The following is a 17,938-nucleotide window of genomic DNA, read 5'->3' as shown; positions in this document are numbered from 1 at the left end:
CATCTCCATTTCCGCTGTTAAGCAGATGCGCTTTTAGAGAGAAACCTTCCATACGGATTAATCAGAAGGTAGGCTATTAGCTTTCGATTCGAATAAGTTCGTTTTTAAGTGGACATTTCAAGCTTTAGCGTAGGCCTACATAAGGCTATATTTTGTTTCAGTTCTCGCGCTCCAGTTTACGGAGATCATGAAAGTGCGTCTGATTGTTTTCTTTTATTTTACAAAAGCACAACGTTTTATTGTTATTGTGAGTTTACACAAATAAAAGTAGTTAGGAATAATGTATTATTATTTTCTGTATGACCAGAAATGATAGAGTATAGCCTATTTTAAGTTGTTTCCACTGTTGATAGGAAAATGCAAGTGTTCGCGCCCACGCCTCAGTGCCATGCAGTGCGCGCTCCACATTCAGCTTTGTTCCTTTTTTGCATAAAAGCGTCTTCTAAATATAGCAAATTAAATGTTATAATAAAATAATATAAAATGATTATTATTTGTGTAGCTATACATGGACCTCAAACACACCGCGTCTTCTAAGTCAGGTGACTGTAAATGCGCAAAAACTGTTTCCATTGCAGTTTTGCGAAATATTCCTTTTTCGAATCGCCTGAAAAACCACCTCATGCGAGCGTAAAAACTTTTTTGCGAAAAACGGGAGTTTTTGCGAAATTGACGTGTTTCCATTGTGCGTATTTTCAATTCGCAATTTCAATTTGCGCAATTTGAAGGGTAATGGAAACGCGGCTACTATTGCTCAAAGTTGAATAGGAAAGAGCACAAGAGAGGGAGAAAGATATGAGATATGAGAGTATTTGAGTAATATTACAGATAAATTATGAATTAATAAAGCAAAAAGGATGTTACCATCAGCTAAAAATGAAGCAAACTACAGGAATTACATCAGTAATTCTTGACTAGATGTTTATCCACCTAAAAAAAAGCTTTAAAAAGTACAATTTAGACAACTTTCATACTTTCATCTTGTGAGAGGTGAAAAAGTAGATATAGCCTAAATAGTATTAACTAAATTATAATATTAATAATAATAATACACTATATTAAAAATGACCATGATTAATATTGTTGTATCAACATTTAAAAGTGCAAAGCAACATCTTCCTGTCTGCCAAATTAAATGTCGTAGTCATTATAAAACAGGGCATTGTGTGTCTGTGTGTGTGTGTGTGTGGTTCAGGTATTCCCTACATTCTGGGGACAAAATGGAAAATTTTTTGGACCCCATGAAGAAAACAGCGCATAAATCATACGAAAGAAAGCTTCTTTTTTCTTTTTTTATGTAAAAATGCATAAAGTTTTCTGTGAAGGTTAGGTTTAGGGGATAGAATATACAGTTTGTACAGTATAAAAACTCCCCAATCATAACCATAAAAAGTCCCCATAGTACAGATGGAAACCCAACGTGTGTGTGTGTGTGTGTGTGTGTGTGTGTGTGTGTGTGTGTGTGTGTGTGTGTGTGTGTGTGTGTGTGTGTGTGTGTGTGTACTCACTGCAGTGTTTCTGCTCTGTAACAGTGGTTTAGTGTTTCTGAGCAGGAGTCTGTGGTCTGGATCCATGATGTACGGTTTGGACTCGTCCACTCTCCTCTCTTCCTCAGAATCGTAAAATGTTTTCTCGTTATTCTCATCAAACACGGCATCCTACAATCACACACATGATTAATAAACAAATGAATACAAATATCTAATGAATCGAACTAACTTCAAGCCAAAACTGAATAAACTACATAGCATAATTTAGAATTATATCATATATAGTCCTCTCTCCAACACTCCTTCATACCTGAAACCCTCAATGCTAGCATTGAAAAAGATAAAAGAAAATTAAATTCAGATCAGCAATTTCGTGTCCAACTGAAACCGCTTTTCTTGATAGCTGAGCTTTAAAAATATGTAAATAATGATTAAATACAATTTGTGCTTAATGATTTAATGAAAGCACACACACACTAGCTCACCTCTCTCCACGGGCTCACAAACTGCGTCCTGGCGTAGCGTGTCAGCATGTGTATGATGACGACCTGACCCCACTCCTCCACATCCACCAGCATGTTACACAGCTTCCGGTAGTTCTTATGGATCAAATCGATCCGGTCTGGACATACCTCCTCAAAAGCCATCACCACGCTACCGGCAACCAGCTACAAAAAACACAAGACAAAAAGCAGAGTTTAAAACTGTTAGAAGTGATTCTTTCACTCTGTGGTACAGTAGTAAATTTAAGTTTAGAATTCTTGATTTTGATTGGCTGTTACACATTCCAGTGGTGTCAATCAAATAATTCAATACGATTAATGTTGGCTGTTTCAAAGCAAGATGTTTTCAAAAAATCTGAAATTTTAGGTACTATCTACAAATCAGCCACAGTGCAGAAAAAAAACACACAGCGATGAAGGAGTTAATTGAAAAATATTTTTTTTTAAAATAGGGGAAAAAAAAGTGTCACACACAAACACACCTCCACAGCTTCTGCGCAATTATCACTCACCCGTTTCTCCTGCAGCAACCCTAAAGTTGTGCTGGAGGTTTATAATTGCAAATTAAGCTGATTAGGTTATATATGCGTCGTAATTACAAACCTCAGTGTGGTCTCAAAACAAACAGATGCTTGGAAGATGACAACCTGTTCTGCTTCCCACCAAGCTAATATAACACACCACTCTCACTTTAGACTAATGAACTACAGTATATGAGAGAGAGTGTGTGAAAACAACACAAAGAGATAGAGAGAGAGGGAGAGTTTGAGCAGGTCAGGTGCTTCATTCATCATCATGCGACATCAATTCCAGCTCTGAGAAAAGGAAATTATAGGTAACGGATCACTTAAACCTTTACAAAAAAGAATGAAAATGAACTTTTTGCCACATTGAACTGAACAGGTGAACTGAAAAAAAAAAAACTATACATATTTCACAGCAGCCATGAATTAATGAAAAATAAATATACTAAAATGTATTTGAAATACATTTATTTAATGCTAAGTATACTACAAATACATTTTCATATGTATGTGCTTCATATAAATACCCTGCAATTGCACTTTTGGTATACTAAACTGATATACTTTAAGTCTGCTCAATTGGAAAAACTTATTTTGTACTTACTTAATGCACTTTAGTTATCCGGACATAATGCAGAAGTTCAACTCAAGATATACTTAGGCATGGAACTATTGCAACTATTCCAAACCTGTATGAATTTCTTTCTTCTGCTGAACACAAAAGACGATATTCATATTTAGCTGAACTATCCCTTTAAAACTGATGGGTAAAATGTACACTCCTTCATCTACTGGTTCTACAGAGGTAACAGTTGTTTTTTGGTCTATCTTGCTATTTACCGTTCATCTTTAGCCATCTTCTCCCCATCTTTCTGTTCCCATATTACCCAACAAGATCTCCAAGGTAAACTCCATCCACCATCAACAAAGCTCTTACACACACACCATCAACAAAGCTCTTACTTACACACACCTCATCAACAAACCTCTGCTATCTCTGCTGCTTGACAAGACCTTAATGGAAAAATCACACTAAGCAAATGGTTCCTCTAATAACAATAAATTTCCTGTAAAATTATGAAGGGTACAGGACGTTTCCCTGGATCCATTTTGTCATGAATTCTAATTAAGGCCGGGCGTACTGACGGGAGAGGAAACAGGGAATGCTGGGTCATCAGCGAGCGAGGAGAGATGGAGAGAGATGCTGGAACGCCGTCGCTGTGATTGATGCTATGCTTGCCGGTCACACTGAAGACACACACATGCGTACTCATATTTCTTGAGCAGGAACACAAATCGCAGTGAGCTTCCTGTACACACACTGGAAGCTCATAGAGATGTCTATTACTGTATGTCACAATAAACTTTTACCAGTGCATATTCGGGACGCTCTACAGGTGAAATACAGCTCTGCACTAAAAGCCTATGAGGATAAAAAAAACATGACAACGTGAGCTGAAACCCCACATCATGAGCAGACGTAATTCAGATCTGAAGCTGAGCATGCTTTATGATAATGCATCGCTGAGACTTTGCCCAAGGCCCTAGTGGGGATATCGTGAGGTCAGAAAGCGTTTATTTTACTGTGAGTATTGTTTCAGATAGAGAGAAGAATAGAGATAGGAAGGAATGTGGTGTTGTTGCACCATCTGCTGGTTGAGAGCTGTAAATGAAAGTTAATGTAAATCAATGCATTGGGTTTGATTAGTTTAATTCAATTCAGCTCATTTGTTTAACACCGCTTACAATATACATTGTTGTGCCGCTTAACTCAAACATACGTCACAATAGAGAAGAAAAGACTACGCAACTTCCGTTTCATGCCGACTTAAATGAGAATGGATGGACTTCAGTTAAAACAGATCTGCTTCATTATTCAACACAATTACAATATACACTGTTATGATTTTCATCACTGTGAGAATTAAATCACAACCCCATATAATCACCCCAGAGAACTACAAATTCCTCTCTCTTTCGGTAGAGAAGCATGTTATGTATAGGCTTAAAAAAACTCCTCAAAAGTGGAACAAAAATAGAAATATTTCGAATTTTTAAGTTAGCCATTCTAAGTCATCATTTAATTAGTAATGAATTCATTTTAAATAAAAAATAAAAACAGGAACAACTATTCATAAAAAAAAAAACATGCATTTTAAGTGCAAAACAGACCATTTAATTCTATTAAACCTCAATTACGTGTACAATTAATTAGCTATTTTTAACTAGCAAGATTATAGTAATATCTAGAGAATAGAAAAACTGGTTGTGTTTGTGTGTGTCGAGTTATTTTACCGTGCTTTTGTCTTTCAGGAGTTTCTCAATCACTTCGATCAGATGCTCCTTCTGATCAGGGTCCAGGCTGGACACAAAAAAGCAGAGACAAAACAGTGTAAAACACCCTCATTCATTAGCATTCAGTGAGGACATCTGTATGAACGTGTAGATTACCTGTAGAGTTTCTGAATGGCGTGAGCGGCGGTTTTCCGGACATAAGGTGAAAGGTCGGTGGATGATTCTTTGATGGCCAGCATCATGATGGGGACGATGATGGGAACTCTGATACTGGACAGGACCCTGAGAGCGCTCGCTCTGATCAGCTGATTTGGATCCTACACACACACACACACACACAAACACACACACACACAAATGATGAAAATGTGTTAAATTAGTGCTGATCTAAAATACAGGCAAAATTGCTATTCTATGCAAAAAGGGGCTGAACATAATGGGAGGAGACTATAGCTACATGACATGGGGAAAAAAAAATCAAACATTTTGTTATTGTATATCAATATGGCTATAAAATGATGATAATAATTATAATCTTAACTATTATTATGTTTATCACTAAAAAAATATATGAAAATTACTAAAACACTAAATATTACTATTGTAATATTTCACCAAAATAATACTGAATTATTAAAGTTAATATTATAATAATTTTATTGTAACACTTTACAATAAGGTTTCATTTGTTAAAATTAATGTATTAACTAATAGGAACTAACCATGAGCAGTTTATTTGTTACTGAATGTATTAATCTTTGTTAATGTTAGTTAATAAAAATGCTAGTGTTAGTGTTAACTAATGAAACCTTATTGTAAAGTGTTCCCAATTTTATTTTACATAACTGTAAAATTACTATACTAGTATTTATGGCTGTTTTAATTCATTTTCAAATGTTAAAGCACTGAAGATGAAAGGGGCGGGACTTACCTTGAGGGCCCGCTGGAAGGTGCTGATTGACAGGAGGGCGAGATCCTGCTGTTCCTCTGCATACCGGACCAGGTACACGTACACCAGCTTCTTCAGCTAAAGCATACACGCACAAATGCACAAAATATTAAATAAAAAATATAAAAACAATCCAGTTATTGTGGGTTCATTTGCTTTTGTTTGTTTTATAGTTCCCTACTAAAACAGTTGAGGAAAGAAACAAAACTTTAAGAAGCAGATAATCAAGCATCATCCAATCCCAAACTCATTTTTCATCTTAATAACTCGGAGACTCTATCATGAAACAGTCTGATCTGCTTGTGCTCAAAGGTGAAGGGTCAAAGGTCGGCCCTCCGTTTAATTGCGTCCAGCTCTCGAGGTGACGAGAGGTCATTAGCGATCAGGGAGTCACGGCAACGCATTCCATCATCATCACCACAGCGATTACCAGCCAAATGGAAAAACATCACTCACTTCATAAAGAGAGACATTACCCATCTGCCCCTCTGGTTAATCACATTTACATACAGCGGCCTGCTGATCAGGGATTGGAGCATCCGTGCGCATGTTAATTAGACAGCGGCTAAATGAACCGCTGGCATTTATGAAACAGAATTATATGAGGAACAGAGGGCTTGTTTTTTCACGGAAGATTGTTGTTGATAGGTCGTTTGAAATAGGGACACAAGGAGCACAAAGAAAAGTGCTATTCTAATTTGTTTGCCAAATCTTTAATAAATCCTAAGTCTGTGAATTAAACCAGGGGTTTTTCAAACAGAGGAAGCAAGGATGTGCCAGGGGATCCATCGGAGATGTTCAGAGGAAAACATAAAAGGCAATTAAAATAAGTAATAAAGTAAATTAAAAAATAATAAATTAAATTAAAAGTAATAAAATAACAGTGATAAGCTAAATAAAAGTATTAATACAATAAAATAATAAATAAAAAAATTATAAAGTTAAAACTAAAATAAATAAAAAATAAAGACATATCATTCACCTTCAAAATAAACTAAAAATAAACTAAATATTGTATTAAGTAATTATTTGAGGATAACGTAAGAGGATGCTCATATTTTTGGGGGTCATGGCATCAAAAAGTTTAAAACATGATGGTGTAATTTAACAATTGCTTTAGAGAAAAAGAGCAGATAAAATGCTTTTTATGCCATAACATAATTAAACCCCCCAAATAATAATATCAATAATGATCATTTTACTGAAATTCATTTAATTGTTACTCCTATAGCATATTCTGTTCAGCTTGTCTCAGTTATCAACAAGCGGGGTGGAGCTTATTGAAGGGTCGGTTGAGTGTGTGTGTGTGTGTGTGTGTGTGTGTAACCCTGCATTGAGTGGACCAATGGTTTCAGCTATAACACCTGTCTCGTATAAGTGTGTGTGTGTGTGTGTGTGTGTGTGTGTGTGTGTGTGTGTGTGTGTGTGTGCGTGTGTGTGTGTGTGGATCAATGCCAGAGTCCCCGTGTCTCTGAGCTCCAGAGGGCGGCAGCATTCGGCACACAGCTGCCCAGCGCGGAGCGTCAGACGTGGGGGAGACAGAGAGAACGTGACTGGACCCCTAGACCACCAATTACACACCAGTCCCTCAAAACACCAGCCGTCCTCTTCAGCCTGGACGTTTTTCCCAACCACCTCTCATGTCTTTCCATCATCCTGTCTTCTTTCCATCTAAACATTCATTCTTCATCAACAAGGGCTTCCCTGTCAGATGCCTGATCAAAATTACCCCCCTGTCCACAGAGGTCCTCACAACTGTCGAACGATTTTCACTTTCAAATCAAACCAGAGCAAAGAACACGAGGAAAAATGATTCAACACATTTTTGCATGTTGTGTGCCGTTTTGAGCATGTCAGTGTTTTAAATCTTTTCTTACCTCAATGTTTTTACTTGCAACGTTCTTCACCACTGCTGGAAAAAGTTCAGATGCATTCTTACCCTTGGCAATCAACTGATAAGAGAGATGAAAATGAAGAATGAAGCATCACACTGATGTAGTCATTTTAAATATGATCTTAATACGAGACCTCGGCCTCCCAGAGTGACGTACCCCGACTATCCTCTTCATAGCCTCCAGCTTCAGAGACTCTTTGCTGTTTTCCAGCATCTCCTTCAGATCTTCATTTCTGCAGAGAAACAGATGATTCAGTGTTACAGTAACTCGTGTTTAAACACCTAGGATGAACCATTTGAGTCACTGACATTCAACATTACAATGATAGAGTTTTACTGATGAAATGAGAGTAGAGCTGTCAATTCAGTTCAACTGAATGAATTTATTCTTAACATTCAGATATTTTATTTAGTAAAAAAACATTATTTTTCTGTATTACCCCTATAAATCCAGTTCAGCTGCAAAAGTCTCTAAGTGCCATCTGAAATTTTCTTCTAGAATGATCATTTTTATCAAGCTTGTATATTTAAGTTTAGTAATTTCACTTAAATGACAATTCATAGGTAATGTTCATTGCCATTTAAGTGAAATTACTTAACTTAAATATACGAGTTTGATAAAAATGATCATTCTAGAAGAAAATTTCAGATGGCACATAGAGGCTTTTGCATCTGAACTCTTCACACACATACATATATATATACAAACTCACACATATATATATACATACATACATACACATATACATACATATACATATATATACTGTATATTCTATCTATACAATAATACTAGCACAGGGCCATATGGGTCAGGTGCTGAAATTTGAAAATGATTTACCTGCATGTCATGACATTAACCAACATCAGAGAACCATGAACCTATAAATGTTTTGTTAAATTATTGAAATATTGACTAAAGTAAATACTTTAGGTCAGTCATTTTGCTGACAAAAACATTTAGGAATCCCTGGCCTACAGCGCCAAAAACACAGAATTCATGAAAAAAATAATCTCCATTCAAGCAGATGGATGACAGTCAGACATATTAGATTAGTCTGTGTGGATGCTCGTCATTCCTCTGTCTGCACAACTCTGTCATTTACATAGATACCATGTGAGAGGCACGTTCTTCAGACAATTAATGACATTTGCAATCATGTCATAGATGACTATTATTTAAGCAAAAGGAACTGGATTATAAAGAGGTTCATACCGTCATGTGAGTGTTTGAATGAATGAATGGGTCGACAAGCTAATAAACAGACAGATTATATTTCAACTTTGAAAATAAAGGAGCAAAGGAAGGAAAGCACTGAAAACCACTAGATCTGTGCCTATTTTTATATCTCAGAAACAAATTCCTTGTTTCAAAGTGATTTAATCTTGCTGGGCATGAAAATCATGACTTATTTCCAGAAAACAGGTTTTCTTGGCTTTACTTGAGCATTTCTCATACCCTCTGCTTGGTTTCTCCCCATTACCACTGCTGTGGTTGTTGGTCAGAGCCTGTTCCTCCGAGCTGACGTCTGATTTCAGCGTGAGTTGAAGGTTCTCGGCGGAGATAAGAGCGGTCCGCAGCGCTCCAGCGGCCTCCAAGTGCAAGCTACCCAATCCTCCGTTCATCTTAGACATGTACAGAATTACTAAAACCACAAGCCACAGTGGTAGAGAATGTCAAGATGATAAAAAAAAACCTGGATGCGTTAGAAGAGCCATTCATCTGTCCATCACAAGAGGTTTCTCAGACCTCGCTCATCTTTGTAAATCCATGAAGAAACCATCCAAACAGGATTACAAGATCGACCATTTCTTCAAATCAACCCAGAAGACCAGGTCTCAGAAGCAAAAGCCTAGAGAAAGTTTGACAGGGGATGAAAGACAACGTCTACTGGTTCCTTTCTCTCCACCGATGCCGTCGAGAGGACCAGAGGGACAAGATAGCTCTATCCTCCAGTCTGACTCAATCATCTGGTTATTGGCCACGTGCAGCAGTCGCACAACCATCCAGTGTGACCATCACACATTAATTAAATCCATGAGCGCTGAGAGACCAGCGAGGTTACAATGGTTCACTCTTATCATAGACTGAAGCCTGAATTCCCTCCGTTTCCATCCCAGTTCTCCTGATATATGGTCAGTTGCTTCTTGCTTTTGGTTCTCCGTTAGAGTATGATAAAGCCTCAGGTCTCGATTAGGTTGAGAGATGCTCAATCTCAGCAGATCCAAAGCTTGCAAGTTGCGTCCTTTTGAGTGCCAGATGTGACTAGCCAAACTAGGAAGAGGGTAAAAGGGGGAAAAAAGTCCAGCGAGGTCAAAACAACAAGGCTGGAGGGTGTTCCTGATGTCTGAAACTATCAGGAATGCTCAAGTTAAAATGATCAACTAGATCCAGAGGTTACAAGTTGGGTCCCATTGAGTGCCAGTTGTGAATAGTAGCCAAACTGAGAAGTGGGTATAATGTAAAGGACGTCCAACGAGGTCAAAACAGAAAGGCTGGAGAGCCGACTTCAGCTGTGGTATTTATTTGCGGGAGTGGTCGCATCCCTTCAGAGGAAGCATGGAGGCTCTTATCTTCAACCCAAGCCTTTCATCACCTCCGCAGAACCGCGTTTGCTTGTGTTCGTAGTTCACGGCAGGTCTGCTTATTCTGATAACGTGAAACTTCCTCTGCCGACCCAGGCAACAAAATATAACAAGTCTGAAACAAAAGTCAAATCCAAATACTGGAGGCAGGAACGGGAAGAATATTTTACGCACATGGCCAGGCAATGTGTTTTTTTTTTATGTGAAGACCATATTCAACTGGTTGAAAACACTGGATTGAATCTGTTGGATTGAAAAAGTAACCACTTTCACACAAGCAGTAATTTAGTAAAAAGTACCCTCATGTCGTTGCAAACCTGCATGCCATTTACACTGGTGATAGTAAATAAATTTACGTAAGTCATTATTTACTCATAATCTTCCCTTCCAAGTGAGCTGAGCTGTTAACTCAAAGAACTGCTGCAAATGACTCAGTGAATCAATGAGTTTAACCAGAAAACAGAAGCAGTGAACAAATCATTATTTATTTTGAGCTAAATGTAAGGGGTTTGAGCTAGTTCACAAAATGGATTTAAAGGTGCTCTTAAAGCGGTCACGCGTTTTCTAGGCCGAAACATTTTTTGTCACATACAGCAAACATCTCCTCACTATCCGCTAGCCGCCTGTCCCCTGAACACACTGTAAAAAAACGAGGTCTCTGAAGACAGCCCAGGCTCCACAAACAACAACAAAAACAAAATGGCCCAGCCTGGACCACGAATCATAACAAACAGTGTTCCAGCCAAAAAACGACAAGAATGATTTGGGGATGGGGGTTGGGGGGTTAGTGCATGTGCACATGAAGGGGGTGTGGAGGAGAGAAGCATGAAGAGGGAAGTTAGCTAGAGGAGAGATGTCCTAGACAACGACAACGACTAACGTTATATTCTTATATTCTCTTGAATTTTGGGAGAAGGAATGCACAAAGTCCCGAATTTACATCAGAAAAGCACGGAAGGGAGGGGGAGGGGATGGGATGAGGAGGAGGGAGAGTCGAGCTAGCCTCCGTTTTGTTTGACAATACTTTGAACGTCAACAAGAAGTGACGTCACCCAACATCGCTTAGAGCGCCTTTAAATGATTCGTTCATGAACTGATCTTATTTGGTCACAAACTTGAGTTAATCTCACTGATTCACTGAACATGTTTGTGAATGAAAGTGGTCCGTATGATATTTTACGTCTTCTAAAGTCATATAAAAAGCTTTGTTAGAGGAACAGAAAAAAATTTAATTTGTTATTCTCTGAAAAAATTCCATCCAGTGACTAGTTCCTTCTCGACTCGAGAACTAATGCAAATGACTTGGTGAATCAAGGACTTCAACCAGAGAACAGAAGCAGTAAACAAATCATTATTTTGAGCTGGTTTTCATAATTGGGCCTGTCCAAATAATACCCTCACTTGAGGTCTGTGCACTTGGCCACTTGTCTACTTATGACGTATATCCGGAGTGTGGCCATAGTGTTTAAGTGGGCATGAAGACCGCAAGTGTTTTAAGATTTTTGTTAGACAAAACTATCAAATGACTTAAAATACGACGCATGAGTTGGATAGACTACTTTTATTATGTTTTTTGTCCATTTTTTTTTTTGGAGCTGAGAGCACAATCAATCATATGGAAAAAAGACCTGTGTAGATATCTTCTATATCATCACAATTTAAATCTAATATATCTAACGTTTTGTTTCAGAGAAGAAAGTAAGTCAGACAGGTTTGGCAATTGGCACAACATATGAAGGTGAGTAAATTGACACTATTTTTTGGTGAACTGTGCCTTTAAGTGTGTGTTCTCGGTGTTGTTGTCCCTGTGTCTCATTCTCAAGGCTTCTCTCTCGGCCCTCATGACTTCAGTCTCCTGCTTGCAGTCATGTGAGAGAGCCAATTCAGTTAGGCCTAAATAACATTAAGAATCCTATTACCCTCAACATACACACACACACACACACAAACCATCTTAAACACCAGCTATGGCAGAAAATCATGCTCTTGAATTCAGGAAGCAGATATTAGAAAGCAAACAAAACCACACACACACACACAATGACCCTCTTAACAACAGAAAGAAATCCATACAATGTAGTAAGAGTGAATAAATAAAGACTAACCAGCAGTGAAGTCTATTTGCGCCATAATAAATGACCCAATTCTCATATGTCCCATCGTATTAAACAATTAACAGGCTCATTAATGCAGGAAACAGTATCAGACTTCCTGTCTAAGAAGGGAAATTTGTCATTCGGTACCATAATCGCAGGAACAGAGCTAAATGGAGTTAAGATCCCATGGGAAGAGGATATAAGGGGTTGACGTCAGCCCAGTCTATGGCCTTCAAAGAGGCTGGAGAAAACAAACACTGAGATAGTCTGGACAAATAGCAAAAACAATACAGCATGTAAATCGATCCAGACAGCACCTTATGAAACACCTCAGTAAAAACAATAATGTTATGACCCAGGCTTAGTTTCACAAGTGTGTACTACACCAATAGTACTCTAATATTACAGGCATACTGCCCCCTGCTGGAGGAGGACTGCAACAACCAACTGCATGAGTTTGCAAGACAAAACACAAGACTCAAAGGTTAAGCTGACCACCAAAAAATTCAGATTTTTTTTAGGGATGCACAATATATTGGCCAACATATCGGTATCGGCCGATATATGTTCGTTTTAATGTTATCGGCCCGATAAGAAAATGTGTCCAATGCATTAAAGCCAATCAATAATGGATTATTTCCTTCAGCTGAGACATTTTTAGATGCGCACTGTTCGCCATGATGGTTTTGAATTGCTTGAAATATGATTGGAATCACTTCAAACGATGTTCAGCACAACTCTGTCATATAGGCTACATAAAATTACAATGAGAACATTATAATTGTGTGCTTGGGACATGGTTTTTAATGGTGAGACTTTTGTTTTTGCAATCAGGCTCTTAACATTTTTTATAAAAATTTGGATTTAGATTTATCAGCCAATATATCGGTTATCGGCTTTCAAATTTAAAGAATGATCAAGTCAAGTCATATATAGCGCGTTTCACAATACAGATTGTATCAAAGCAGCTTCACAGTATTAAATTAAAATAATACATCAATGTTTGTTTCTAGTGGAAAACGTCCACGTTTGGTAATGCTGATAAATAGTATTGTTGATTAATTAAATTAAATATCCCCAAATATCCCCAACTGAGCAAGCCAAAGGCAACAGTGGCAAGGAACCGAAAAACTCCATCAGGTGACCTAATGGGAGACCTTGGGAGAACCCGGGCTCAGTCGGGGGCCAGTTCTCCTCTGGCGTTTATGAACTAGAGACCGGATTTAACTGTAAGATTAAAAGTATTATATGAATGCCTGGCTGAAGAGATGCGTCTTTAATCTAGTTTTAAACTGTGAGAGCGAGTCTGAGCAACGAACAGTTTCAGGAAGACTATTCCAGAGTTTTGGAGCTAAATGTGAAAATGCTCTCCCTCCTTTGATGGATCTGGATATCCTAGGTATGACCAAAAGCCTCGAATTTAGTGATCTTAAAGAGCGCGATGGATTATAGGGCGATAGAAGATCAGTTAAATAGACTGGAGCTAAGCCATTTAGGGCTTTATAAGTCAGTAGCAATACCTTGTAATTAATACGAAAATTTATAGGTAACCAATGCAGTGATGATAAATCGGTGTTATATGATCATATTTTCTTGATCTAGTAAGAACTCTAGCGGTGGCATTTTGGACTAACTGTATCTTGTTTATTGAGGATGCAGGACAACCGGCTAATAACGCATTACAGTAATCTAGTCTCGAGGTCATGAATGCATGAACTAACTTTTCTGCATCAGAAACAGATAGCATATTACGTAGCTTAGCAATGTTTCTAAGGTGGAAAAAGGCTGTTCTTGTAACATATGAAATATGATTTTCAAAAGACAAGTTGCAGTCTAATATATCGGCCTAATATATCAGTATCGGCCGAAATGTTTATATCGGTGCATCCCTTTTTTAAGCAATATATTTTTGAGTTTGTTAGTCTTACTGAAGCAAGACTATCAAACACACAAATTATGTTTGCATATTCCACAAAACCTCATCTATTATGTCAACCAGGTAGAACTTTTGCATCAACAATGAAAAATACATGACACAAAAGCAATCATTTAAAGGGATAGCTCACCCAAAAATACAAATTCTCTCATCATTTAGGCTACTCATCCTCATGTCGTTTCAAAAAGAGATATTTTGAAGAATGTTGGTAACCAAACATTTCTGGGGTGAACAATCCCTTTAAGTTCTTAAGGAATAAAACTATATGTACATTTTCAGATGTAAAATAGTTTGTGACGACACAACAGCCCACTGAACCGAAAAGGCAAATGACAGATGTGTCAAACTTACACTGGCCTTTCAGTGATATCATCTCTATGAGACTGGCTCCAAGCAAATATTACACAGGCAGTTGATCTTATCTAATAATAATATGTATCTGTGGAAACTGAAAACCACAGTAAATAAAGAATTAAATCAACGTTTACTAGTATGTTTACTAGTAATTTAAGGAGCATACATAAAAACATCAGCTTCAGTAGTGTGAACGACCATGACGTAGACTGTGTGTGTGTGTGTGTGTGTGTGTGTGTGTGTGTGTGTGTGTGTGTGTGTGTGTGTGTGTGTGTGTGAACTCTTACTTCTTGCAGTCAGCGCTGAAGAGGCTGAACGCGGCCCCTCCGCTGCTGATGTTGCTGTTCTCCTGCGCCGCGTCCACACCGGACTCCACCGAGCCCTGATCGTTATACGACACACTGTTGGCGGACATCCCGAGCATTTACCCCGACTCACAGCGCTCACTACAGCAGCACAATCTTAGTTTTCCTCCGGTAAAGACAGCTGTGTTTAAACAATGTCGCGCTGCTATTTTTCACTGAATGAATCGCAAGAAAAAAACTTTTTGACTCCTGACGTGCAACTTTTCCCCTCTTCCACGCAGAGTCGGAAGTGAGCTGGAGTCACATGACCGTCACATGACGGCAGCGTGACGTAGATCAAACGCACACATCACGCTTCATTCCCCCTTTTATTTACATTGAGTACAATGTATATGCTTTTTTTATAATGTACAATTGATTGTGTGTGGCATATAAAAGGGAGGGAGGAACATTGGAAAAAAATAGAGGACTCAAGGCATTTTTCTTTTCTTTTTTCAACCTGAAGAGGGCAACACGTTTTTACACCATATATTGAATTAAAACACTTCATACCCAAATTTAACAAAAATGTACTCGAATCAATGAACCGCACTAATAAAGCCCCAGTCTTACAAATCATTAACTAAAAAAGTTGTTTTAGGGTTTAGTTACCCTTTAATATCTGTTGTGAGTTGTAAACGTGTGTGTATTTACTTTTGCATTTTTTTTTTCAATTATAAAAAAGAAAATCTTCTCTCCACGTTCATAAAATGAAAATTTTCTCACTTTAAAAATGATTTCAAGCTTTATTGTACTGTTTTGCATAATTGCATAAGTAAAAAGGTAATTTGCTTATAACATTGAATGATGTTGTATAAAGTGGCACTGGTTTGTTATATTTTATTATTTTTATTCTTTACTTCTGAATTAATATTTCTCAGTAGCCTATACTTCTTGGATTATGGCAAAGCATTCTGCCTTTTCTCTCAGTTCTATGATTATATATATATATATATATATATATATATATATATATATATATATATATATATATATATATATATATATATATATATAATCTATCTATCTATCTATCTATATACAGTATATATGTATGTATATAATCTATCTATCTATCTATCTATTTACAGTATATATGTATGTATATATATATATATATATTTAGCTATTTTTATTCCTTTGTATACATTTCTTTTTCATCGCATTTGTATTGCATGTCATTATCCACATTAGTTATTAATTATATTATACAAGCTTTCAAACTAAAAGAGGACTCTTTCTGTTTTTACATGTTCCTTTTTTATTATTAATAATCTCATTTTATGATCCTAATTAATTATTAAACATAGCCCCTGAACGTTCTCTCTCACTCTTTGTATTTTTATATTTGTCTTTATTAATTATTTAACAGAACATTTAACTTTCTTAAAAGGCCAGATAATATTGTGTCAGCCCCTTACACACATAAAGTACTGTGATGGTACTATGGTATAATGATGTATCAGATGGAAATACCGTGGTACTTTGATGTAGGCTACTGAATGATTGATTGCCACCATTGCTTTTCATCAACAAATTTCCATGGTTTTTCAAAGACTTTTCCAGATATTCTGATTACTAGTTAAAATAAATAAATAATTGAGATAATATCCAGATAATATAATATATAATATATTAATTATGTACGTTCAACGTATGGTTGTTTCGGTAATAACCGCAGTGATGCATCATTTTCCTATTATCTCTGTAAAGCTGCTGTGAAACAATCTGTACTGTATAAAGCGCTTTATAAATAAAGGTGACTTGAGTTGACTTGATGCTCATAATAACCAGCAGAGGACGACAAATCCTGATTAAAATGTTAGCAGGCATCTAGTTTAGTCATGGCGCTGCTTCTGATCTGAAAGTCAGTGTAAGTTATGCTTGTTAAATCCATCCGTACATCAACATAAGTGGCCCATTAACTACAGCAACAAAAACTTGACTTTCTAACTTTACTATCAGCAAGTAGACAAAACTATGAAAGCTCATTTCTGCCATGAACATAAGAAGAAAATCCTTAGACTTTAAAATTAAAAGTCATAATTAATATATAACAAGTCAAAATTATGACATAAGGGCCTGGTTGCACAGACAGGGTTTAGATTAAGCCAGGATTAGGCCTTAGTTCAATTAGGACATTTAAGTAGATTTCATAAACATGCCTTAGAAACAAAACATTACTGGTGTGAATCTTGAGACAAAACAATGGCACTGACATATATATATATATATATATATATATATATATATATATATATATATATATATATATATATATATATATATATATATATATATATATATATATATATATATATATATATATATATCTGTGCAAGTTGGTTTCAGTTAAAACAGCTCAAACATGCATTTTAGTCTGGGACTATGAGCCAAGTCTGTGAAACCGGGGGGAAAAGTTGACTATTTATCTCATAATTATTACTGTCATAATTCCGACCTTATCTCACTTTTTATATCGACTTTTTAAGTCAGATTTTCAAGTTTTTATGTTGACTTCTTAATGTCATAATTGTGACTTTTTATCTCAGAATTATCCCTATGCCATAATTATGATTTACCAAAGCATTTGTTTTTCAGCATTTTTTTCTTATTATTATGTGGCAGAAATGGGCATCCATACAAAACCTGCACCTGCTTTTGCAATGTCACTTTTTTCTTTACTTCCCTTTTTTCATTTCTCCTCACTTCCACATGTTTGACCCTACACTCGCCTTTGTAAAGCTTTTAGAGAAGTCAAGAGTTACTCTTTAAACCAGAGCAATCAGATCACTGTTGACCAGGTCATTGTAAAGGCATATGTTTAAAGTTCTGTGTCTGTGCTTCAGAATATCTGACACAGGTAAGGCTGGATTGGGGGATGTTTTTTCTTTTTCTTGTAATGTTTATAGAGCAGGAGGCTAGAGGTCTAACAGTCTCAGGGTCAGTTAACAGACACATTTACAG

At 36.8% G+C, this 17,938-nt stretch overlaps 1 protein-coding gene across 1 annotated transcript in view; it reads right to left on the bottom strand.

Annotated features, from left to right (window-relative positions):
* Positions 1-15,223, bottom strand: part of ap3b1a (adaptor related protein complex 3 subunit beta 1a) — a 61,043-nt gene extending 45,820 nt beyond the window's left edge. The window contains exons 1-8 of the mRNA XM_081391069.1: positions 14,915-15,223; positions 7,813-7,888; positions 7,639-7,713; positions 5,744-5,839; positions 4,969-5,129; positions 4,813-4,879; positions 1,976-2,158; positions 1,509-1,658 (exon numbers count right to left, since the gene is read on the bottom strand). Coding sequence (XP_081247195.1) covers positions 1,509-1,658; positions 1,976-2,158; positions 4,813-4,879; positions 4,969-5,129; positions 5,744-5,839; positions 7,639-7,713; positions 7,813-7,888; positions 14,915-15,051 — 945 coding nt within the window. The 5' untranslated portion in view covers positions 15,052-15,223. The remainder of the gene's footprint in view (positions 1-1,508; positions 1,659-1,975; positions 2,159-4,812; positions 4,880-4,968; positions 5,130-5,743; positions 5,840-7,638; positions 7,714-7,812; positions 7,889-14,914) is intronic.
* Positions 15,224-17,938: the final 2,715 nt, after the last annotated feature.

The sequence above is a fragment of the Scardinius erythrophthalmus genome (genome assembly GCF_964197995.2).
Source record: "Scardinius erythrophthalmus genome assembly, chromosome: 17".
Classification (NCBI taxonomy): domain Eukaryota; kingdom Metazoa; phylum Chordata; class Actinopteri; order Cypriniformes; family Leuciscidae; genus Scardinius; species Scardinius erythrophthalmus.
The sequence above is the reverse complement of the archived record's forward strand: the minus strand, read 5'-3'. Positions and strand labels throughout refer to the sequence as shown.